The 23,927-nt window shown below is 52.4% G+C and overlaps 1 protein-coding gene across 2 annotated transcripts in view; it reads right to left on the minus strand.

Moving 5' to 3' along the window:
- Nucleotides 1–20,783: 20,783 nt before the first annotated feature.
- LOC104650429 (A disintegrin and metalloproteinase with thrombospondin motifs 7) overlaps nucleotides 20,784–23,927 on the minus strand; it is a 66,717-nt gene continuing 63,573 nt past the window's right edge. For both annotated transcript variants that reach the window (XM_074399908.1, XM_074399910.1), the window contains one exon: nucleotides 20,784–21,157. In XM_074399908.1, the coding sequence (XP_074256009.1) occupies nucleotides 21,000–21,157 (158 nt within the window). In that variant the 3' untranslated portion in view covers nucleotides 20,784–20,999. The remainder of the gene's footprint in view (nucleotides 21,158–23,927) is intronic.

The raw sequence follows: 23,927 nt of genomic DNA on the forward strand, positions 1-23,927 counted from the left end.
ATTTTATTTTATTTTTTTTTTTTTGAGGCGGAGTTTCACTCTTGTCACCCAGGCTGGAGTGCAATGCCGGGATCCTGGCTCACTGCAACCTCCGCCTCCTGGGTTCAGGTGATCCTTCCGCCTCTGCCTCCCGAGTAGCTTGGGGGACAGGCATGTGCCACCACACCTGGCTACTGTTTTTGTGTTCTTTGTGGAGACAGGGGTTTCACCAAGTTGGCAGGGTGGTCTCGATCTCTTGACGCTGTGACCCGCTGGTCTGTGGCTCCACAAAAACAGTAGCCAGACCGTCTTGGCCAGGCTGGTCTGGATGTCCTGACCTCGTGGGATATAGCTGAATCAGGCTCCCAATGAGTGGGGGATCAAAATTATGTGCCACCAAGCGGGGGTATTTATGTATTGATTTATTTGTCTATATATCAATCGGTTTATTCAGAGGCAGGGTGGCATTGATTGATGGATTGATTTTCTGACCTCCTTACGAAGAGCAGGTCGGATTGATTGATTTATTCCTTTATCTATATATTTGGAGGCAGGTTTGGATTTATGTATTGATCTGTCCAGTTACCTAATTGTTTAGAGGCAGGCTCACCTTTACTTATTTAGACTTAGGCTGGCAACGTTTATTTACATACTTAAGTGTTTGTGTTCAGGCTCGTATGTATTCATTGACTTACCTATCCGTGTAATGATTTAGAGGCAATCTGGCGTTGATTAACTTAGATGCATGCTTTATTTATTTATTTATTTATTTATTTATCTGTTAAAGATGGCATCTTGCTCTGTGAACAAGCTGGAGCGCAGGGTCTCCAGCTTGGCTGACTGCCACTTCTGCCTCTGCCTCCCGAGTAGCTTGGGGCACAGGCGTGTGCCTCCACACCTGGCTACTGTTTTTGTGTTCTTTGTGGAGACGGGGTTTCACCAAGTTGGGCAGGGTGATGTCTATTGTAAAGGCAGATCCCAGGGTCCCACCTCCAGCAATTTGGATTTTACTCCCACTTTGACAGACAATGAAAGAGGCTGCAAAATGAAATTTAAGCAGGAGGAAGCCTACATAAATCACAAATTACAATCAGCTCAAATGGCCACTTTACCAAAACAAAAAGGTGAAATTGTATTCCAATCTTTTATTCAATTTTAAAGTTTTTTATTTGGCATAAATTCTGTAAAGGGGACAGTCATGACTGACAAATGGTGAAAAACACAAGGTTGTCATGGAGAAACTAGGAGCCATAGTTTGGTAGATTATGCTACATTTCTCCAAAATTTTTGCTGTAAATTAATAATCTCAAAGGCTTTTTCTCTTCAAATATCACCAGATCAAATGGCACCCAAAAAACAGTTTGCCTGTGGCTTGTTAGCTTCTCTACAACAATAATTCCCACATTTGCCAAATTTTCAATTTAGAACTGGCAAGGTCTCCAAATGTTTACAGAGAAAGGTTTTGCTAGTGAATCGTAACGCACTTCTGTTGTAACCAAAAAGGCTAACAAATGGAATTAATCAACAAAAAATACAGAGAATATTAAAATAAATAGCCATCATCTTAAAATTTCCAGCTCAAATGTGTACATAATCTGGGGTTTTACGCAATTCAAATCCTTTCAACTATGCAAGTTGCGAAGTTTTCTCTAGGACTTAGGAGGCTTATTTAAAAGGAAAAGATATCTTTGGCTTGTTTTATTTTCCTGTACTAAACCCAAACTACATTGTTATTTTAGCAATTGTATTCAGATTGATACAATTTAAAACAGTTCTTATTCTAACAGCTTCCTGAATCACCATCACTTGCAAATATCTGTTCTTTGGATAGATAGGCATCTGCAAATTGTCCTTTCAAAACATGCTTCAACACTTCAGGGTAAAGAAACAGCTCATCTGGACTAGTGTGTGTAAGAAGTAAATACAGCAATAAAAACAACTGTGTGATGGCATCCAAGCTGCAAAGATCCCTAGATTTTTTCACACTTACTCCAGGCCACTGTCAACAAATCGTTCTTCCACTGAGATTAGCTTAAAACAATTAAACCAACTACTCACACCAGAGGTAAAGAGTTATGTTATCTAGCCAAAGTTACTCATACTATTTGCTATGTTTATATGACTTTAATTTCATATAAAAGTTTGAATTGAGAACAAAGCCTCTATTGTAGTAGCCATGCCCTAAAAGTTTGAAATGGGTTTACATTATTTTGTTTTAGAGATTATGGAAACTTTAGTTGGAAGGATTTCGTGGCAAGCTGCAGGGCGCCTCTTGTAAACTACCTGTTGTTTATTAGTGTACACCTTTTAAACATATTATTCAGTAACTCCCATAAATTCTCATCTTGTATGTGAGTACAGATTTTTCCCTTGAGCTAATCCAAGGCAAGAATTACATCTCCTAGTCCACACTCAATTAATGTTGTACATTCTGGATGACAGGTTTCACATGAAATTAACTTCCCAAACAACGTTTTTGTTCCTCAAACACCGAATGCCCCTGATTATTATGAATTCCTATTTTTTTCTTCTAAATGTCAAGGGAGAGTTTAAGGATTTTAAAAAAAAATCTAAGGAGCTACTTAAATCTTTTTTTTTTTTTTTTTTTTTTTTGAGACGGAGTTTCGCTCTTGTTGCCCAGGCTGGAGTGCAATGGCGCGATCTTGGATCACCGCAACCTCCGCCTCCTGGATTCAGGCAATTCTCCTGCCTCAGCCTCCTGAGTAGCTAGGATTACAGGCACGCGCCACCATGCCCAGCTAATTTTTTGTATTTTTAGTAGAGACGGTGTTTCACCATGTTGACCAGGATGGTCTCGATCTCTCGACCTCGTGATCCACCTGCCTCGGCCTCCCAAAGTGCTGGGATTACAGGCTTGAGCCACCGCACCCGGCAACTTGTCTTCTTTTTAACTAGAATCTTGAACAGGTCTTGCACACCTTCCTACATTCATAGGCAGAGGATGCTGAAAAGCCTCTCACGTTTTCTTGGTGATCCAGGCTCATCCTCCTGAGCTGTGCAGGGATGGGATGAGGCCTCGGGAGGACTCAGGTCTGCTCCCCATGAAGCTCTTTCCATCACTGCACTTTGCTCTGACTGCTTCTTACCTGGCTGGCACGCTTTCTGCTCACTACTGTCCTTACAGTTCATTTGTCTTCCTCTCTGAGTAATGAAAGTAGGTAACCAAACTTGTTAGAAATATGGATAAAAACATGCACACGAATGTTCATTGCAGCACTGTTTACAATAGCAAAGACCTGGAACCAACCCAAATGCCCACCAATGATAGACTGGATGGGGGAAAATGTGGCACATATACACCATGGAATACTATGCAGCCTTCAAAAACAATGTGTTCGTGTCCTTTGTAGGGACATGGATGAACCTGGAAACCATCATTCTCAGCAAACTGACACAGGAGCAGAAAATCAAACACTGCATGTTCTCACTCATAGGCGGGTGTTGAACAATGAGAACACATGGACACGGGGAGGGGAGCATCACACACTGGGGTCTGTTGGGGGGAAATAGGGGAGGGACAGTGTGGGGTGGGGAGTTGGGGAGAGATAGCATGGGGAGAAATGTCAGATACAGGTGAAGGGGAAGAAGGCAGCAAATCACACTGCCATGTGTGTACCTATGCAACAATCTTGCATGTTCTTCACATGTACCCCAAAACCTAAAATGCAGTAAAATAAAAAAAGAAGTATGGATAAAAGTTGAGTGTGGTGGCTCACACCTATAATCCTAACACTTTGGGAGACCAAGGCAGGAGGATTGCTTTAGTCCAGGAGTTTGAAACTAGCCTGGGCAACATGGTGAAACCCCATCCCTACAAAAAATAGAAAAAATTTTCCAGGCCCAGTGCCTCACACCTAGTAATCCCAGCAGCAATTTGGGAGGCCAAGATAGGCGGATCACCTGAGGTCAGGAGTTCGAGACCAGTGTGACCAATATGGTGAAACCCCATCTCCATTAGAAATATATAAAATAGCCGGGCGCGGGGGCTCACGCCTGTAATCCCAGCACTCTGGGAGGCCGAGGCGGGTGGATCACGAGGTCAAGAGATCGAGACCATCCTGGTCAACATGGTGAAACCTCGTCTCTACTAAAAATCCAAAAAAAATCAGCTGGGCGTGGTGGCGCGTGCCTGTCATCCCAGCTACTCAGGAGGCTGAGGCAGGAGAATTGCCTGAACCCAGGAGGCAGAGGGTTGCGGTGAGCCGAGATCGCGCCATTGCACTCCAGCCTGGGTAACAAGAGCGAAACTCCATCTCAAAAAATAAAAATAATAAATAAAAATTGGCCAGACATGGTGGCGCACATCTGTGATCCCAGCTATTCAGGAGGTTCAGGTAGGAGAATTGCTTGAACCCAGGAGGCAGATGTTGCAGGGAGCTGAGATCACACCACTTCGCTCCAACCTGAACAACAGAGCGAGACTCCATCTCAAAAAAAAAAATTAGCTGAATGTGGTATCTTATACCTGTAATCTCAGCTACACAGGAGGTTGAGGCAGGAGGATCACTTGAACCCAGGAGGTTGAGGCTGCAGTGAGCCATGATTACACCACCAAACTCCAGCCTGGGTGACAGAGTGAGACCCTGTCTCAAAAAAAAAAAAAAAAAAGATATGGATAAAGTAAAATGAAAAAACTCTGCATGTGTACTTGTATAAACCATGCATGAGCTGGCGTTCTCAGCGCTGACATTTCTTTTCTTTCTTTTTTTTTTTGAGACAGAGTCTTGCTCTATCGCCAGGCGCCAGGCTGGAGTGCAGTGGCATGATCTCGGCTCACCGCAACCTCTGCCTCCTGCGTTCAAGCAATTCTCCTGCCTCAGCCTCCCAAGTAGCTGGGACTACAGGCGCGTGCCACCACACCCAGCTAATGTTTCTTGTATTTTTAGTAGAGACAGGGTTTCACCATGTCGGCCAGGATGGTCTCAATCTCCTGACCTTGTGATCCTCCCGCCTTGGCCTCCCAAAGTGCTGGGATTATAGGTGTGAGCCACAGTACCCGGTCTCTCCGTGCTGACATTTGTCCTGGCTGCCCACAGGCCTTTTTGCTCCTGTTCCATGCCAGGTATTGACTTCCAAGTAAAGGTTTTCTATTTGTGTCTGAAATGAGAGTATTACAGGAAGAGAGAGTTTTAAGCTGGAGTGTTATTTGGTTAAGACCTGAAACCTAATGGTTTCCAGGAAGTTGTTGTCTCTGTGGTGGTGAGGATAGGGCAGCCTCTCTGTGTGCCCTGAGAAGGTGCCGCTCCTAGTTTCCATTTTTTAAAAACCTGTAAATAGGATCCTACCCAATAAAGCAGTGTTGTTTTGCTTAAATCCACCATTCACACTGTATCCTCAATCTAAAAATTCCTGGAGGCTGGAAACCCCTAAAACTCAGGGTCCTGGTGCTCAGAAGCACCCAGAACTTCAGCAAGAAAACTGTCACCTTTGTCTGGATGATTGTGATTCAGGCCTATCATCTGGAATATTGGTGAATTTAAGTGATGTCCTCAAAGGCTCTGTCTCTTTCAGACTCTCTACACCAGGCGTACCCAAACTTTTTACACAGGGGGCCAGTTCACTGTCCCTCAGACCGCTGGAGGGCCGCCACATATTGTGCTCCTCTCACTGACCACCAAAGAAAGAGGTGCCCCTTCCTGAAGTGCAGTGGGGGGCCGGATAAATGGCCTCAGGGGGCCGCATGCGGCCCGCGGGCCGTAGTTTGGGGACGCCTGCTCTACACCTTCTGGTGCCATCGAGTGCTGTGGATTTGGTGTCTGTGCCTGTGTGTGCTGTTTTTCTCTCCTCTGTCTCTGCCAGTGGTCACTTTTCACCTTTCCATCCCATCCCTGCCTACTTAAGACATCCCCTTCCCACCTGTCCCAGGACTGTTTTCCCATTGAATTTGAAATGAGTTCATTATGGTTTTGTCTAAGAAAAACAATTCTGAGAAGTGGCCTCAGGGGTTTTCCCATGAGTTTTGCTCCTAAGCTTCCTGGCATGGGCAGAGGTTTTGGGTTTCAGCTGAGTAGAGGGAGGCCTTCCTCTCACTTCTGTCTTTCCATCCTCCTGCTCCAGATGCCCACTTGGAGCCATAGCAGGGCTATTGATAAGTATCCTCTTGATGAGTGACAGCATGTAAATGGCTGACTCATTTCCATTATGAACAACATTGCAACTGAGACACGTGGTCCCCTTCCCCTGCTGTGCCTGCAGCGGACACAGCACTGTTAGACAGCTCCTCTGGAGTGCCCTCATCTGCAGCCCGGTTCATTCCTTCAGCCTGGAAGCAGGCTGGCATTGGGAAAGCTGTTTTAAGCCATCTGTTTTTTTTTTTTTTTTTTTTGAGATGGAGTTTCACTCTTGTTACCCAGCCTGGAGTGCAATGGCGCGATCTCGGCTCACCGTAACCTCCGCCTCCTGAGTTCAGGCAATTCTCCTGCCTCAGCCTCCTGAGCAGCTGGGATTACAGGCACGCGTCACCATGCCCAGCTAATTTTTTGTATTTTTAGTAGAGACGGGGTTTCATCATGTTGACCAGGATGGTCTCAATCTCTTGACCTCGTGTTCCACCTGCCTCGGCCTCCCAAAGTGCTGGGATTACAGACATGAGCCACCGTGCCTGGCCTCATCTGTATTTTTTGTGACTTACATTCACATCTGGATTTTTTGTGTATAAAAGGGTTCTTTGGAACATCTTGAGAAACTCAATCAGCTGCATTTGCAAAAGTCTTAAAATGAAAACTTTTTTTAAAAATGAGGTCAGTTGATCATTGGGAAACAATTTCATCTTTGACCAAAAATCAAATGAAAGTGGGGGAAAGTAGCTTTTCTTTTCAAATTTTAGGAAATGCCTCATTTGTTTTTTTGGTATTTTTAATGAGACAGGGTCTCATTCTGTTGCCAGGCTGGAGTGCAGTGGTGTGATTGACACTCAGTGTAGCCTCCTCCTCCTGGGCTTGAGTGATCCTTCTGCCTCAGCCTCCAGAGTAGCTGGGACTACAGGCATGCATCACCACTCCTGGTTGATTTTTGCTTTTTAGAGATGGGGTCTTGCTGTGTTGCCCAGGCTGGTCTTGAACTCCTGGCTTCAAGTGATCTTCCTGCCTTGGCCTCCCAAAGTGCTGGGATAACAGGCATGAGCCATTATTCTAGGCCCTTATTATTCTTTATTGTTGAACTAGAAATGGTTATGGCCATGAGAGAGAAAGTGGCTTAATACAGACAGTCTCTGCGGAGACTGTGGTAGCAGCTGTCTGTGCCTGGGCACTCATGTCCCCTTGCTCGTAGGTTCCCTCCTGTACCTGAAACAAGAAGACGCTTTCCAGTGTCTCGTTACCATAGTGGAAGATTGCATGCCTCTGACTATTACACAAAGACTCTTATAGGATCCCAGGTAAGTTCTGAAAATTGGGATGCTGTAGTCACCAATTTTAGAATTGCCACTGAAATGTGATCTTAATTAAACCTGTGAGTTCGGGGCTTGTCGGCGGGTGGGGGGGGGCGATGCGGTTGTGTATGTGACTTCAGAGACTGATTCTTGAAGATGGCAGGCCACATTTCAGAGACTGGCCCCAGGCGTGCTTGGGGACTGGTGTGTTAGCTCAGCCTCTCAGGAAGCAGATGCCAGGGTGGGATGAGACACACCAGAGACTTCTAAAGGTAAACCTCTATTAAGGACAAGGGACAGAGAAGTTCCAAGGGACAGGGAAGCAGGAATTACATTTGCATATTAAACTCCAATCATATAAATAGGAGTATCTAATGGAGCGAGGCCCCCCTGGTCTTCTAGTTACTCTTCTCAATTTATTCTGTATCTTAGCCGGGCACAGTGGCATGCACAAATTTGTCTCAGCTACCTGGGAGGCTGAGGCGGGAAGATCATTTGAGGCCCGGAGTTCAAGTCTAGTCTGGGCAACAGCAAGACCCAGAAAACAAACGAAGAGAAAGTACAGGTTAGCACAGCCCCTTAGATCTGGGGAAAGCAATTTGTTCCAAAGCTGCTTGAACTCACCAGACTACCAGCAGTCTGTTCCTTCTAACCTGTAATGTACACCAAACACAAATCAATTTTTATTTATTTATTTTGAGACGGAGTTTCGCTCTTGTTACCCAGGCTGGAGTGCAATGGCACGATCTCGGCTCACCGCAACCTCCGCCTCCTGGGTTCAGGCAATTCTTCTGCCTCAGCCTCCTGAGTAGCTGGGATTACAGGCAGGCGCCGCCATGCCCAGCTAATGTTTTGTATTTTTAGTAGAGACGGGGTTTCACCATGTTGACCAGGATGGTCTTGATCTCTTGACCTCGTGAGCCACCCGCCTCGGCCTCCCAAAGTGCTGGGATTACAGGCGTGAGCCACCGCGCCCGGCCACAAATCAATTTTTTTTTAAAAAAATCTCCTTCCCCATTTTCAAAAGTTCACCAGTTGAGATGGAAACTGCCTCTGTAGGTGGGACTCTAAGAGTTTCAGAATCAGAAAACCTTCGTTTTTGTTTTATTTAAAAATTATTAGGCCGGGCGCGGTGGCTCAAGCCTGTAATCCCAGCACTTTGGGAGGCCGAGGCGGGTGGATCATGAGGTCAAGAGATCGAGACCATCCTGGTCAACATGGTGAAACCCCGTCTCTACCAAAAATACAAAACATTAGCTGTGCATGGTGGTGCGTGCCTGTAATCCCAGCTACTCAGGAGGTTGAGGCAGGAGAATTGCCTGAACCCAGGAGGCGGAGGTTGCAGTGAGCCGAGATCGCGCCATTGCACTCCAGCCTGGGTAACAAGAGCGAAACTCCGTCTCAAAAAAAAAAAAAAAAAAAAAAAAATTATGACTGACTGGGCATGGTGGTGCTCACGCCTGTAATCTCAGCACTTTGGGAGGCCGAGGCAGGTGGATCACGTGAGGTTAGGTGTTTAAGACCAGCCTGGCCAACATGGTGAAAACCTGTCTTAAAAAATAAAAAAATAGGCCGGGCGCGGTGGCTCAAGCCTGTAATCCCAGCACTTTGGGAGGCCGAGGCGGGTGGATCACGAGGTCAAGAGATCGAGACCATCCTGGTCCACATGGTGAAACCCTGTCTCTACTAAAACTACAAAACATTAGCTGGGCATGGTGGCGCACACCTGTAATCCCAGCTACTCAGGAGGCTGAGGCAGGAGAATTGCCTGAACCCAGGAGGCGGAGGTTGCGGTGAGCCAAGATCACGCCATTGCACTCCAGCCTGGGTAACAAGAGCGAAACTCCGTCTCAACAACAAAAATAAATAAATAAATAAATAAAATAAAAAATAAATAAATAAATAAAAATTATTACTAATGTTTGTTCCTTATGCTTTACTAGAAATGCTAGCTGAGAATGAAAGGATTCCACAGAGATCTCCATAAGGAGATTTTTGGTTTGGGCTGATGTGTTGTTGAAAACCACCAGTTTTATTTTCCTGCAATAAAGGAGTCTTGGCCTAGCCAGTGAAAATTGCCCTGCAGACCAAGTGTCTGTCCCCAGGACGGGGACTGTGCAAGCCATGCCCCCAAGTCCCTGGGGGGCCAGCACCGCCCCGGAGTCCAGCCTTGTGCCTGGACCCACAGGTTTTTCCACTGATAGATTTCCCTGTATATTCCACAGGTCATTTTTCATTTTCTCCTGGCACTTTTTCAGTACAAGGAAGAGGAGATCTTGAAATTGCAGGTTTCGATGTCCATATTCAAGTATCTCTGCTACTTCCCTCGTACTATCCTTCATGCTGTCCTGGGAGGTCTCATGTCAAGGAGAGCAGGAAGCCTGGCCCCTGCCTCCTTGAGAGCAGCCTTTCCTTGCTGTCTTCAAACTCAGAGCCATCCCGGGTGTATAGTGTGGGAGAGGGCGTTGCTTTCCAGGGAAAAGAGGGAGCAAGTGGTGTGAGCCCCAAGTAGCCTTCCGAGGGAGGAACTGAGATGAGGATTCTGTCCTTTATCCTGCAAACATAAATCCCCACAACCAGCAGCAATCGTTTCATTTGTCTGGAAAGCATTTACTGAGTGCTCACTGCATGGCAGGACCCGTGCCAGGCACTGAGGATGATGGAGGGAGAAAATGGCCTGTCCTGGAAGCCCTTGCTGGGGACACTGTTGTACATCATTTGATCAGTGCTGTGATAGAGGGTGCCCAGGCCAGAGAAAGGCTGAGTAAGCTGGGCAAGGGCAGCGAGGAGACAGTCTGCGGACGGGGTCCTTCAGAAGCAGCGCGGAGCTGTTTGGGCACTTGTGTTTGGGGAAGCGTGACAGCGGCTGAGCCTGGCTGGTGCCAATGTGGCTGGGCCGTAGCAGAGCTGGGCTGTCAGGGTACTTACAGACTTCGCTCAGGACTTGAGGCTGCATCCTGAGAGTTCTGGGAAGTCACTGCAGGGTTAAGCAAGAGACATTCAGGTCAGATTGGGGCAGGACTGGTGGCTGTTAGAGGGCTCTAGGGACAGAGATGTTCCCACAGATGGAGAAGAGGGGCCGATTGAAGAGAGGGAGAGAGGAATTTGACTTGGAAGATCCCTGGGTTTCTGGTCTGGGCAGCCAAGTGTTCAGGAACCCTCCCTGGCCACACGGTCATTGCCTGTTCTGGGCCACCTTCATCCATGCGTCCCCTGGACCGCAGCCGTTGGCTGCTCTGGCCCTGGCAGCTGAGATAGACACTGGGAGCTGAAGGGACTGGCTGAGGCCATGCCAGGCTTCCTGGAGGTTGTCACTATTTTTTTTTATTGGGGAGTGACTTTGTAATAGTTCCAAGCTTACTAACAGCACCAACAGCAGTGCCCTGATTTGTGGCAAACGAGAAAGGCTATCGCAATCATGTTTACTGGGGAAAGTTTGATTCTGAGCCCTGGGGTGAGCCTGGAGAGTTTCTGTTCATCTGATATCGGGTCAAGATTGCTGAGAGTGACACAGAGTGAACTAGGGCTGTGTCAGGAGCGCTGCTGCCTGCAGTTCTGTGCAGGGTCCCAGGCGCTGCCCAGAGGGACGGCGGTGAGTGGGTGTGGCCCTGGCGAGCCCCGCCCCTTTCCTGGCCCCTCCCACACCCTTGGGCCTTGCGTGGTCCTGCCACGCCCTCTTGTGAGCGGCTCGTGGTACGGTCTTCCCTGCAGCTTGCTTTTCAGAAAGCAGAGTCGCCAGGCCAACAGCTGCTTTAAGGAGTTCCTGGCCGCGGTGGCAGGCTCCCCGATGTTACCAAGACTGCAGGGGCCCCAGCACTTTGGATGGCTGAGGTGGGCGGATCACGAGGTCAGGAGATCAAGACCATCCTGGCTAACGTGGCGAAACCCCATCTCTACTAAAAATACAAAGAATTAGCCAGGTGTGGTGGCACGTGCCTGTTGTCCCAGCTACTTGGGAACCTGAGGCAGGAGAATCGCTTGAACCTGGGAGGTGGAGGTCGCAGTAAGCCAAGATCCTGACACTGCACTCCAGCCTGAGTGACAGAGCGAGACTCTGTCTTAAAAAAAAAAAAAAGAAAAAAAAGACTGTAGAGGCCCCTGACCCACCTCTGGGCTGGAGCCTCCGTGTTTTAATCAGCTCCGCAGGCTGGTGTTTGCAAGGAAGCCAGTCCTGCAACATAGCCATTGGCCTTTGGAACCGGAGGGAGGGAATTGTGTAATCAGCTGTATTCAGGAGACGGGGATTACACAGGATTGAACTGGGCTTTGCAGCAGGACTTCTGGGAGCCTTTTAAGGTGCTGAGCATCGTCTCCCAAATTTAGCTGACCATGGGGCACCTTCTCAACTCCCAGTGCAATCTCCCAGGCCTGAGGCAGAGGCCGGGTCTGGCTTCCCTGGAGCCAGCCTGTGCCCAGGGGCCTCTGTCAGCTGAGAATAACACTTTGGGCTCGCGTTGCATTCTGCAGCGCAGGAGGGCTGGGCTCCATAGGTTTGGGGTTTGCAGGGGCTGTGAGCTGACAGCTGTGGAGAAAGGGCTGGTGGCGGGGGCCCTGTGCCCCGTTCACACGGAGCCTCCTTCTGTCTGGTGGGTGGCAGCCTAGTCCGCAGAGCCAGGCAGGAGGCGGAACCTGAGAACTCCCCATACAGGGACCCCTATGCTCGGGCTGTCCCTGTTCTCTGGTGCTCCCATGTTCTAGAACACACGCTGGGGAATTCGGAATTTAGATAAAATCGGTCTTTCTGACCTTTAACCTCCCTGCAGGAGAAGCCTCCGGATGGGAGTCAAGCGCATCCAGGTAGTGGTGTTTTAAAACATAAAAGGCTGCGCGCTTGTGTAAAGGAGCCCAGGCAGCCGACAGCCAGAGCAAATGGCCTGCTCTGATGGCGACAGGGAGGACATCCTTCAGACATTTCTGTTTTATCACAGCTTCTCCTGGGGCGGGTGAGTCTGTTGGACCTTTGGTTGGCAGCAAGGCGAATGAGCCCCTGTTGCTGGATGCAAAACGTCTGGGGCCTGGCAGAATCCAGAGAGGGGAAGAAGCCCGCCCCAGCATTGGAGGAACTGGCTTTTTATTGTAACTCCGAGAGACCAGTGTGGCTGACCCATTAGTGCTACAAATCCACAGCCAAGCCTCAGGACAGCTTTAGTTTTTTGTTTTTTGTTTCTTTTTTTTTGAGACGGAGTTTCGCTCTTGTTGCCCAGGCTGGAGTGCAATGGTGCGATCTCGGCTCACCGCAACCTCCGCCTCCTGGGTTCAGGCAATTCTCCTGCCTCAGCCTCCTGAGTAGCTGGGATTACAGGCATGTGCCACCATGCCCAGCTCGTTTTTTGTATTTTTAGTAGAAACGGGGTTTCACCATGTTGACCAGGATGGTCTCGATCTCTTGACCTCATGATCCACCCGCCTCGGCCTCCCAAGGTGCTGGGATTACAGGCGTGAGCCACCGCGCCCAGCCTAGCTTTAGGTTTTTATGAAGCCACTGACGAGTGGTTAGGAGCCAGTGATCACAATGTTAATTAATTAATTTATTTTTTTTAAGATGGAGTCTCGCTCTGTCTCCCAGACTCGAGTGCAATGGCTTCGTCTTGGCTCACCGCAACTTCCAACTCCCAGGTTCAAGCGATTCTCCTGTCTCAGTTTCCTGAGTAGTTGGGACTACAGGCACGCACCACCATGCCCAGCTAATTTTTGTATTTTTAGTAGAGATGGGGTTTCACCATATTGGCAAGGATGGTCTCACTCTCTTGACCTCAAGATCCACCCACCTCGGCCTCCCAAAGTGCTGGGATTACAGGCGTGAGCCACCACACCTGGCCAACAACCTTAAAATTTTTATTGTAAATTGGCGCCTTGATCTGGGGAGAATGTGAAACCCAGGCGCTGCACATTTCTCTGTGGACAGCATCTAGACACTTGTCACATTGCTGACTGGGTCTGACAGTCATCGCCAGGACTGCGGGGGCATGTGTTCATGCCCAGTCACTCTGTCCTGGGACAGAGACGCCCCAGCCTCGTGCCCTGTGCCGAGCCTCATGTCTGCCCGAGGATGCAGACACCCCTGCACCAGCTGGCACCACGCAAGGCCGGGCGCTCTTCTCAGTGCTTGTGTGTAGGAACACTAGTAATCCCACCCCCTAGGAGTGGCACTACTGTTACCCCAGTGTGCAGATGAGAAATCAGAGGCCAGAAAAGGGGGTGACTTCAGTCACACAGCAAGCATGTGGCAGAGCTGGAGTCCAGGCTGTCATTCTGAGCCTGCCCTGGCAGGGCCATTGTGACTTGTTGCCTCTCTGCAGAAGGTGGGCCTCGTCCCCTACATCAAACCCCCAGTATGGCCAGCGCTCTTTCCACCCCACCCCACGCTGCCTGGCTCTGCCCGTGAGGGCTGTGTGTGAGCGCTCACTCTGGCACCACTGATTCTCTTGTCTCTGCCCTGCGCCCTGCCAGGAAGCTGATCAGTATCTCCTTTGGGGACCTGAACTCCTTCCCCCTTACACCAGATCTGGAACCGACGCGCCTACCACTTGGAGAAGGTCTGGCTGGAGCTGACGGAGCTGGAGGCCATCCACAAAAACTTCCTGCATGAGCCGGGCGCGGTGGCTCAAGCCTGTAATCCCAACACTTTGGGAGGCTGCGGCGGGTGGATCACGAGGTCAAGAGATCGAGACCATCCTAGTCAACATGGTGAAACCCCGTCTCGACTAAAAATACAAAAATTAGCTGGGCATGGTGGTGCGTGCCTGTAATCCCAGCTACTCAGGAGGCTGAGGCAGGAGAATTGCCTGAACCCAGGAGGCGGAGGTTGCGGTGAGCCGAGATCACGCCATCACACTCCAGCCTGGGTAACAAGAGCGAAACTCCGTCTCAAAAAAAAAAAAAAAAAAATTCCTGCGTGAGCAGGACACCAGCACTGACGAGTCAGTGACAAGGAGGAGGATACCTGAATGGGTCCCAGAACGCTGCTCTTCCTGCCTTCACAACCAAAGTGTGCCCAAAGGGTGAAAACACACTTAAAAGCCAGAATGTAATGTGTGTGGCCTCTGGCTGGGCAGATGTCTGAAGCCAGACTGTACTTCCTCACCTCCCACTGCATGGGGGCAGGGCTGGGAGGTGGGATCTGTTTACAGCCATCCCCACACCACGGCTTCTGGTTGCACATATCCCAGTCGTGTTTCTGCCTAATTGTTGGTGGATCGTCAGACTTACCAGTGGCTATTTGCAAGAGCCTGTTTCGAGCCTCTGTCAGCCTGTCGGTGCTCTGACCAACCCTCTGAAACCTCACTTTGCTGGCATCTCCCCGTTCTCTCTCCTGTATCCAGCGGGCAGTCGTGTGGTTTTGAATGGCAGTGCTGTGAAGCATGCCCACTGTGCTTCGGGCACCTTTTTTTTTTTTTTTTGAGACGGAGTTTCGCTCTTGTTACCCAGGCTGGAGTGCGATGGCATGATCTCGGCTCACCGCAACCTCCGCCTCCTGGGTTCAGGCAATTCTCCTGCCTCAGCCTCCTGAGTAGCTGGGATTACAGGCAGGCACCACCATGCCCAGCTAATTTTTTGTATTTTTAGTAGGCCAGAGGGTGGCTGCCTCAGGCATGAGGTTGGGATGAAAAAGTTGTGCCTTAGAAAAGCAGGCACATCCCGGACGGGCGTGGTGGCTCACACCTATAATCCAAACACTTTGGAGGCCAAGGTGGGCAGATCACCTGAGGTTGGGAGTTCAAGACCAGCCTGACCAACATGGTGAAACCCAGTCTTAAAAAAAAAAAAAAAAGCAGGCACATCTCTTGTTCAGAAACGGCCACTGTAGAAAGCCCGTGAACCTTCCACCGGTGGCTTTAAGCTGCCAGCCATGCCCCATTTCTAGAATAGCTTTTGCTCTTCCACACGAAACCCTTCCAACAGGAGAGGGCCTGGCTGCCCACACACCCCCTCATTCGTCAAGTACGATGGGGTGGGATTCCACATAAGTGGTGGACCATCATATTGCAAAGCAGGCCCACCCCTGGGCTGGCCTTGGTTGAGGGGAAGGAGGAATCTTTTGGAGGGTGCTTTGCAGGGAATGCTCTTGGATAGCTCAAAACCTTGGCCTTCTTGGGGATGGCCAGTGCTCCTGGTGTCTGCTCCACCTGACTGGGTTGTGCAGGACACCGGCTGCCAGTGCCGGGGCTGGGAAACTGCTGTCCTTGGGGCGCAGGCTTGGGGAGCTCTCCCCTATGTGGGCCCTCCCACCACTGCCTAGACGCATCTTTTTTCTTTGCAAGGATGCAGGGTCACTGTTGCCTCTGGCAGTTTCTGCAAACTCGGAGGACTGCCTTTCTGAAGGCCGGAGACAGGCTTTGAGCAAGGAGCTTATTTTCACTTAATCCCACTAGACCAGGCATCCCCAAACTTTTTACACAGGGGGCCAGTTCACTGTCCCTCAGACCGTTGGAGGGCCGCCACATACTGTGCTCCTCTCACTGACCACCAGTGAAAGAGGTGCCCCTTCCTGAAGTGCGGCGGGGGGCCGGATAAATGGCCTCACGGGGCCACATGTGGCCCTCGGGCCGTAGTTTGGGGACGCCCGCACTAGAACATCCCTGGTGCACAGATGTGAGAGGAAATTTTCTGGCACAGTAGTGTTAAAATATGGGAGAAACAGTCTCAGCGGGGTGTTTCACATTACCCGAAAAAAACTGGAAATCATCCTCGGTTGAAATGCACACACTGAGACTAAGAATTGAAGCAGTGCAGTTTGAAGACGCACTTTTTTCCTATTACTTTCCGCTGTCAACTTTTTTTTTTTTTTCTGAGGTGGAGTTTCGCTCGTTACCCAGGCTGGAGTGCAATGGCGCGATCTCGGCTCACCGCAACCTCCGCCTCCTGGGTTCAGGCAATTCTGCCTCAGCCTCCCAAGTAGCTGGGATTACAGGCATGCGCCACCATGCCCAGCTAATTTTTTGTATTTTTGGTAGAGATGGGGTTTCACCATGTTGACCAGGATGGTCTCGATCTCTTGACCTTGTGATCCACCTGCCTCAGCCTCCCACAGTGCTGGGATTACAGGCGTGAGCCACCGTGCCCAGCCTCCGCTGTCAACTTTCTAGCACTGGCACAGTGGAGTTGGCATTTCGGAACACTAGACTGAGCCTCGGCTCCATGTCCTCCGTGGATTTGGTTAATTTTTCACTGTGTGGCCGGGGCTGGCCTCTATATTTAGCATCATTCAGGCATCAGAAAGGGGTTTTGTGGTTGTCATTGTCTTTGAGAGCAGGAGTTTGAGGTCTGACTCCTTCAGGAATGTGTCCTGTGATCTGGGCGTTGCAGTCTGCTCAAACCCCGGCCTATCGTGAAATGGCAGCTGTCAGCCTGGGGGGCAGCTGCTGAGGAGGTGCAGCAGGAATGGGGCTGGGCCAGTGAGCCGGCTCCAGCTTCCCTCAGGTTTTACTTGCCAAGCCGATGGCCCCTGGAACATGCCAGCACACACTGCCGTGTCTAGGGGCTAAGCCACTGCCTTTAGGGACAGGTGGTGTCCAGTTTGCCCTGAGAGGTGTGCCTGACTGGAGCCTTCGTGGCTGCAGCCCGCAGTGAATGTTAGTTTCCAGACAGTTGCCAGCAGCTGCCGGGCAGTGTGTGTGAGAGCAGGAGACATCCCAGAGGAAAGGGACTGGGGATGTTTTCTCAGAGGTTCTCCTTCCTGGAATCAAGTGTCACATGTCCAGAAGGCGAGAGAGGGTGGCCCGCCTGGAATCAAGTGTCACATGTCCAGAAGGCGAGAGAGGGTGGCCCGCCTGGTTCCAGTTTAGGAACAGGATGGAGCCAACTCCTCTTTCCAGAACTGTGGGCCCCACTCTTTCGAGCTAACACTTCCCCTCCCTCATGTCACTGAGGAAAGGGCTGCTGTCACCTCCAATGCCCTGAAGGTCCCTGGCCTTCACTGGCTGCTATGGCAGGGGTTCTTTCTGGCAGGGACTTCCCCACATGGCTGTTCCTTCTCTGAACCTTCACCCCAACACCCAGCCCGTGGAACCTGCAAGGGGGACTGTGCCAGCTGCAAAACCCAAAGGGCGGCCTCCACCGCCTGCCAGGACCCAGGAGATCTTCCTCCCCGCACCTGCTGAAAATTGCCAATTTTTAAATGCATGGGGTTCTTTTATGGGTTGAACCTCTCTTCTAATACTTTGGTATATTTTCCCTACAGTTTATATATTTTTAGGCTATTTTCTCGAGGTGTCTCCAGATTCCACACATCTATTTTATATAGCAAGTTCTTATGTTGTGTGTGTGACTCCCTGGGGTGTATCTGCACCAGTCTGAGCCTCTGAATTGCACTTTCCTTCATCCCTGACTCTCACTGACTCAAGGATGTGATGTGCCGGACACTTCTCACCCAGGTAGCCTAGGGCGCTCCCTGTCACCGATAGGGTAGCAGCCAAGACTGCTGCTGGCTGGAGGCGGTTCTGGCTTCAACTGCAGTGTGTTGATGTGGCGAGTGTGCTAGACAGATCTCAGTTGGGTTTTCTTTTTTTTGAGACGGAGTTTCGCTCTTGTTACCCAGGCTGGAGTGCAATGGTGCGATCTCGGCTCACCGCAACCTCCGCCTCCTGGGTTCAGGCAATTCTCCTGCCTCAGCCTCCTGAGTAGCTGGGATCACAGGCACACGCCACCATGCCCAGCTAATGTTTTGTATTTTTTAGTAGAGACAGGGTTTCACCATGTTGACCAGGATGGTCTTGATCTCTTAACCTCGTGATCCACCCACCTCGGCCTCCCAAAGTGCTGGAATTACAGGCTTAAGCCACCGCACCCAGCCTCTCGGTTGGGTTTTCTGACCACATGCTTGTGTCGCACAGATCCCCCGAGCCGTCCTATAGTGTCATCCTCCTGTGTGTTCCCAGGCTTCTGGGCCGCTGGGCCTGCTCGGGGAAATGCTTGCAGGTGGGAGGCCGTACAGAGAACCAGTGTGTGCCCGAGTGTCCACCGCTGCTGGGCAACTGCAGGACACCAGGGGGCGCCCAGTGACTCTGTCCTTTATATCACAGCAGCGACTGTGCTGACGACCTTCGAGCTACATTTTGGAACTGTAATACTAAAGGAAGAAAGAGTAATTTGTAGAATATTCCACCTTGCGATTCAGTTATAATCACTTGTAATGGGGCTCACCCCAAGGGCTTGGAGGGTGGAGGAGGGCTTATTGGTGTTGGGGTACAAGGAGGGGCTCTCTGACCTTCCAGCCTGGTGCTTCTGGGTGTCCCTGCCCTGGGGTGGGTGTATCAGGATGGCTTTGCCAGCAGGGGCAGCCTTGGGAAGTCCCAAGAACCATGGTCAAGCTGCAGGTGTGGGCTGGGGACACTGAGGTGGGAAAGCCAGGAGCTGGAGACTCCCTGTGTCCAGATAACCCCTCCCCTCTATCCAGCCACAAAGAACAGGCATCCCTCCTTCCGCCAGCTGTGCCATGCCCTGCCTGAGTCACAGGCTTGTTTGTCTCCTGCCGGGACTGACAGCTCAGACCCAGCTGCCACTGGGGACACCCCTAGCCATCAGTGGAAAACACCCAAGAATGATTAAGACCAAATGTCTTCCCATGGGTAGGGGGGGTTGGGGGGTAGTTCCAGCAAGGATTCCCAGACAGAGCAGGCCAAGGTCTGGCAGGCTTTTCTCTTCTGGAGACACAGATTCAGTGAGGCTGTGGGTTCCTGGAGTCACACAGCGTGGCAGTGGTGGCAGAGCTGGGCCAGGGACTGGCTCAGTGTGTGGGTCAGGAGCAAGTCAACAGCCCTGCTCCCCACCTCTTGGAAGGGGTTGCCACCAGGGGCAGTTTTGACTAAGACCTGGGAAGCCATGACTCAGAGCATGGGTCCCCAGGGTCTCTTTGGGCCAGCCAGGCTGCTGCAGACACAGACAGGAAGCACGCCTGATGCTCCTCCACCCTCGGGCTGCGCAGCGGGGCCGGGACTTACACTAGCTTGCTGAGTGACTTGCTTTCCTGCATGACCTCTGGCAGGCTGCCCTCTCTGTGCAAAGCCACCACTGGGACCCAGTCAGGGCCTGCTCCTTCTTCCACCCGCTCAGGGTGGCCTAGAGCTTGGAGGTGAGCAGTCGGGGCCTAGGATGGCCTGTGTCACCAGGGCATGTGGGTTTGGCCCAGTTACTTCCTCTCAGAGCCTCGGGCTCTTCCTCTGAGGATGGGGCTGTTGGTGTCAGATGAGGTGAGCATGTGGAGTTGGGAACAGCAGGGCACACACCCGCAGGCAGCCGCCCTGGCCACGCTCCCTCCATTGCTTCCAAGTCCTGGGACAGATGCTCATCACCAAGGGGTTCAGCCTCTGATATTGTTTCTTGGTCTCAGTCCCTACGGAGTGATTATCAGTGGTGTCTCTTCTGTCCCCAGCATACATTCAGCCAAGCAGCCGTGGCTGCCACATGCAGGCTCCAGTGTCCCACTCGCCTTTTGTCTGGGGATGCCATATTCGGGAGAGTAGAATGTGAGCGGTGGCCCCAGTAGGCTGCAGGGCGACCTCTCTGAACCTTAGCACCCCCATCTGGGAAGGGACATTACACCTTCCAGGGGGAGGGCTGAGGAGGAAATTGTCAATGGCTGAATCCAAGGCTCACAGCGAGGGCAGGTGGGATCCGGGGCTGGGCCTGGGCCTGGAAGGACAGTGTGTTCCCCCTCCCCAGCCTCCCCAGCCTGCCCACCCCCGGCCAGGCCAGGACCATCTTCAAAGCACCTTCATGTCCATCTGTTCCCTGCTGTGGGCACCACATTCTCCATGGGACTAGATATTATGGGAGGGGAAGGGGCTGTGGGTAGGCAGGTGCCAGGTTGCTAGACCACAGATCAGCGTGGTAGGAACCTGGCACTGGGGCTGGTGGTGGGGAAGGGACCACCCTGAGGCAGTGGCAATTAGCCCAGCCCCATCTCTGGGCACAGAGATAAAGGGACACGTGGGGACACAGAAGGGCACAGCTGGCCAGCCTGCTCTTCCCCTCTCTGCCTGGTTTTTGCAGAAGAGTCAACAGATACATCAGAGAGGGCCAGCGAGCTGCCCATGGGGTCCCCAGCTCCTATCACTCCAGTGACACGGTGGGCAAGTCTCTGAGAACCTCGGAGTGGGACCCCAGGGAAAGCTGGGTGCCTGAGCTGGAGGCAGGCAGCAAGTAAGGGCCAAGCTGTACCCCTGCCCAGAAAGCCTTCCTGCCCCAGAACCCAGCCCTCTGCAGACAGGTCTCCCAGGGTATCATCCCCCTGGCTCCCGAGGCCTGCTCTCACTGACTCACTTGCTGCTCTGCCCCCAGCAGATCTGCCCCAGGGGAGCAGGTGAAAAGCCGCCGCCTGCGGAGATGCTTCGCAGTGGAGATTGGGGCAGAGGGGTCGGGAGAAGAGTTTCTGACTTTTAAGATTCTCCAAATCCAAGAAGAAGTCACGCTGTGCTTTGGAATGGTAGATGCTCATTTATGTAAAACAATAATAAGTGGTACACAAACTGTTAGAATAAAAAAATACCTTTTCTGAGGGGGAGGAGGTCCCCAGCCTGCTGCTGGATGGGGAGCGGGGGGTTAGCACCATTAGGGCGCAGGAGGCGGAAGCTCCGCCACAGCCCGTGGTGGGCACTGAGGTCTGTCGGTCGGTCTGTGCATCCTGATGCGGTCAGCGGCGGGCAGCCCGTTGATGGCCTCGGGAGGGGGTGCCATGGCTGGGCGGAGGGCATGAGCGGCAGCACTGGGTGCGGACAGTGGGCAGCTGGCAGCGGCCCAGCAGGCGCAGTGTCTCACAGAATCCGAATGACAGGCGGTCCCGCTCACAGCCTGTAGGGGGCAGGGGGGGCATCAGTGGTTTGGGGTACACAGAACCTGGCTCCCCACACCAGTCACCTTAAGGAGGCTCCAGCGGCTCCCTGCCATGCAGAGGGCCCTGGTTTCTGGAGGGGCTCCCGAACTGGAGTTGCACGTCTCCAGCTGTGGCTGTCTCTGTCCCACCTTCCCATGGCCGACCCCCAAGATTGGAGAACAGGCGCTGGTGGGCTGAGGTTTCTGGAGGAAAGGTCCTGAGACCCCACCCTGACCCCTTCCCATGCCCACGGAAAAGCCTGCCCAGGGCAATGCCCTGCCACTCGGGTCCATCCTTGCTCAGCCTTGGAATCCCCTGATGGAGCCTGGCACAAAACTGCAGTCCCGGGGGCTGCTGCCAGCCTGCAGTGGCCTCTGCCCCCACTACTCCCGGCACCTCCTCCTGCACCAGTGCATCTGTCCTACCAGGCCTCTGTGACTCTCTCCAGCCACGGGGGCTGCACTCAGCCTCAGCTTTGGGGTCACAGGGTCCCATCTCCCAGGCCAGCCTTCCATTTCTCAGGGAGGCCACGAAGCCTCGAAAGACTGGACCTTGCAGCCTGTCAGCGGAAACCAGGGGCTGAGGCTCGGCAGGGCCCTCCTGCCTGTGGTTGTCAGAGCTATTTTGGGAAGTGGCTTTTTTCCAGCCTCCTGGCCTTGCTCCTGATGCTGCTGTCACTGCTGAAAACCCCCAGCTGCCTGCCGCCCCGGCCCTGCTCACTCCAGCAGATCTCCCGGGGGAGGAGGAGCAGGAGAGGAGCAGCCCACCCTGGGCCTGGGCCAGGGCCATCCTCCAGGCCCCGCAGAGGGCACGAGGCAGCAGGCAGGCTCCACCAGCCCAGCTCCGGGCAGAGCTCCAAAGCGCACATCTGCAGGCTGCATCCTGCTCGCCCGGGCTGACCTCACACAAGCTGCCTCACCTCTCGGGCCTCGGTCCCCTCCTCTGTCAACCCCACCTCTGCAGCAAACGGATGCGCCATGCTGGGTCATTGCAGTGACCACACACTCTGGAGTTTCCAGGCTTTCCAAATATCCGCCACACTGTCCCACATACCAGCAAAACATCCTGGGAATTCCAAGTCTCAAGGTGCAAGAGACCTTCCTGCTTCCCCTCCACTGTCCACTGGCAGCTGAAAACTCACTTCAGACAGCTTCTAGTTCAGCCACCTAAGCAGTCCCGCTCCCTCCACCCACTCACACCCACCCCTGGAGACCCTGCAAGCCCAGAGCCTTGTGGGCCATCGTCCCTGGTTCTGGGCCCCCAAGCACCTCAGTTCCTGTTCTCTGCCCCATCTGGTCCTCACCATCTGGGATGGTAACCGCCTGCTCCCTGTAGCCAGCCTAGCCCTGACAAGCAAGAGATGTGATGCCAGCAGCCAGCTCAGGCGGTACACAGGAGCGCTCTGAGATGCTGGCTCGGTGTGTGCTGAGGACAGGCAGGGCAGGGTGGGGGCACTGCCTCTGGGCCTTGAGGTAATGGGATTTGAGGCAGGAAGGCCACCCCTGCCAGAGGCAGGGTATTGATGCATGGCAGGGGCCACTCTGAGCCTGAATGAGGGCTGTCCAGGAGCAGATAGAGAAGGCTACGCTAGACAAGGGGAGAGGCAGACCCGGGAGACAGCAGGGGGCCCCGAATGCCAGCTTGAGTGCCCTGGCTGCCAACTCTGTCCAAGGGGGACGGGGCAGACAGCCATTAGCATGAGGGGTTGCACCTCTTCCCGCCACAGCTTCTGGGTGCCCTAGACTGCCAGGGGCGGCCCCAGGCCCTCTTCCTGACCTTGCAATTGGGGATGACAATGGCTTTGGGGAAGGGGAAAAAGCCGCCTTCCCTGAGCACCACCTGGATGCCCACGCAGTGTGGGGGGCTTCGTGCCCAGACCTCATTTATGCAAGGATGGTGCTTGACAGCCCCGTGATTCAGCACATGAAGGCCCGGATAGGGAAATGGAGCCCAAGGCCACACAGCTGGTGAAGGGAGCCCAGGTGAGACTCCAGGGCCATGGTTTCCTGTGCTCAGCACTGCTGGGAGCAGCTGGGGCTGCAGGAAGGAAGGTTGTGTGTGTGTGTGTGTCAGGAGCAGGGGGTCGGGGAAGAAAGTGTGTGTGTGTGTGTGTGTGTCGGGAGCAGGGGGTCGGGGAAGAGAGTGTGTGTGTGTGTTGGGGGCAGGGGGTCGGGTGAGAGTGAGTGTGTGTGTGAGGAGCAGGGGGTCAGGGGAGAGTGTGTGTGTGTGTCGGGAGCAGGGGGTTGGGGAAGAGAGAATGTGTGTGTGTCAGGAGCAGGGGATCAGGGAAGAGAGTGTGTGTGTGTGTGTGTGTGTGTGTGTGTGTGTCTTGGGGGCAGGGGGGGCCGGGGGAGAGTGTGTGAGAGAGAGAGAGAGAGAGAGAGAGTGTGTGTGTGTGTGTGTGTGTGTGTGTATCTGAGAGGCAGAGGGTCAGGAGAAAGAACGTTTGTGTTGGGGGCAGAGGAGTCAGGTGTGTGTGTGTGTGTGTGTGTGTGTGTGTGTGTGTGTGTCTTGGGGGCAGGGGGGGCCGGGGGAGAGTATGTGAGAGAGAGAGAGAGAGTGTGTGTGTGTGTGTATGTGTGTGTATCTGAGAGGCAGAGGGTCAGGAGAAAGAACGTTTGTGTTGGGGGCAGAGGAGTCAGGGGTGTGTGTGTGTGTGTGTGTGTGTGTCTTGGGGGCAAGGGAGTCAGAAGAGAGTGTGTGTGTTTGCATGTATGTGTCTCTTCGGGGCAGGGAGGTCGGGAGGAG

The sequence above is a fragment of the Saimiri boliviensis genome, chromosome 5 (genome assembly GCF_048565385.1).
Source record: "Saimiri boliviensis isolate mSaiBol1 chromosome 5, mSaiBol1.pri, whole genome shotgun sequence".
Taxonomy (NCBI): domain Eukaryota; kingdom Metazoa; phylum Chordata; class Mammalia; order Primates; family Cebidae; genus Saimiri; species Saimiri boliviensis.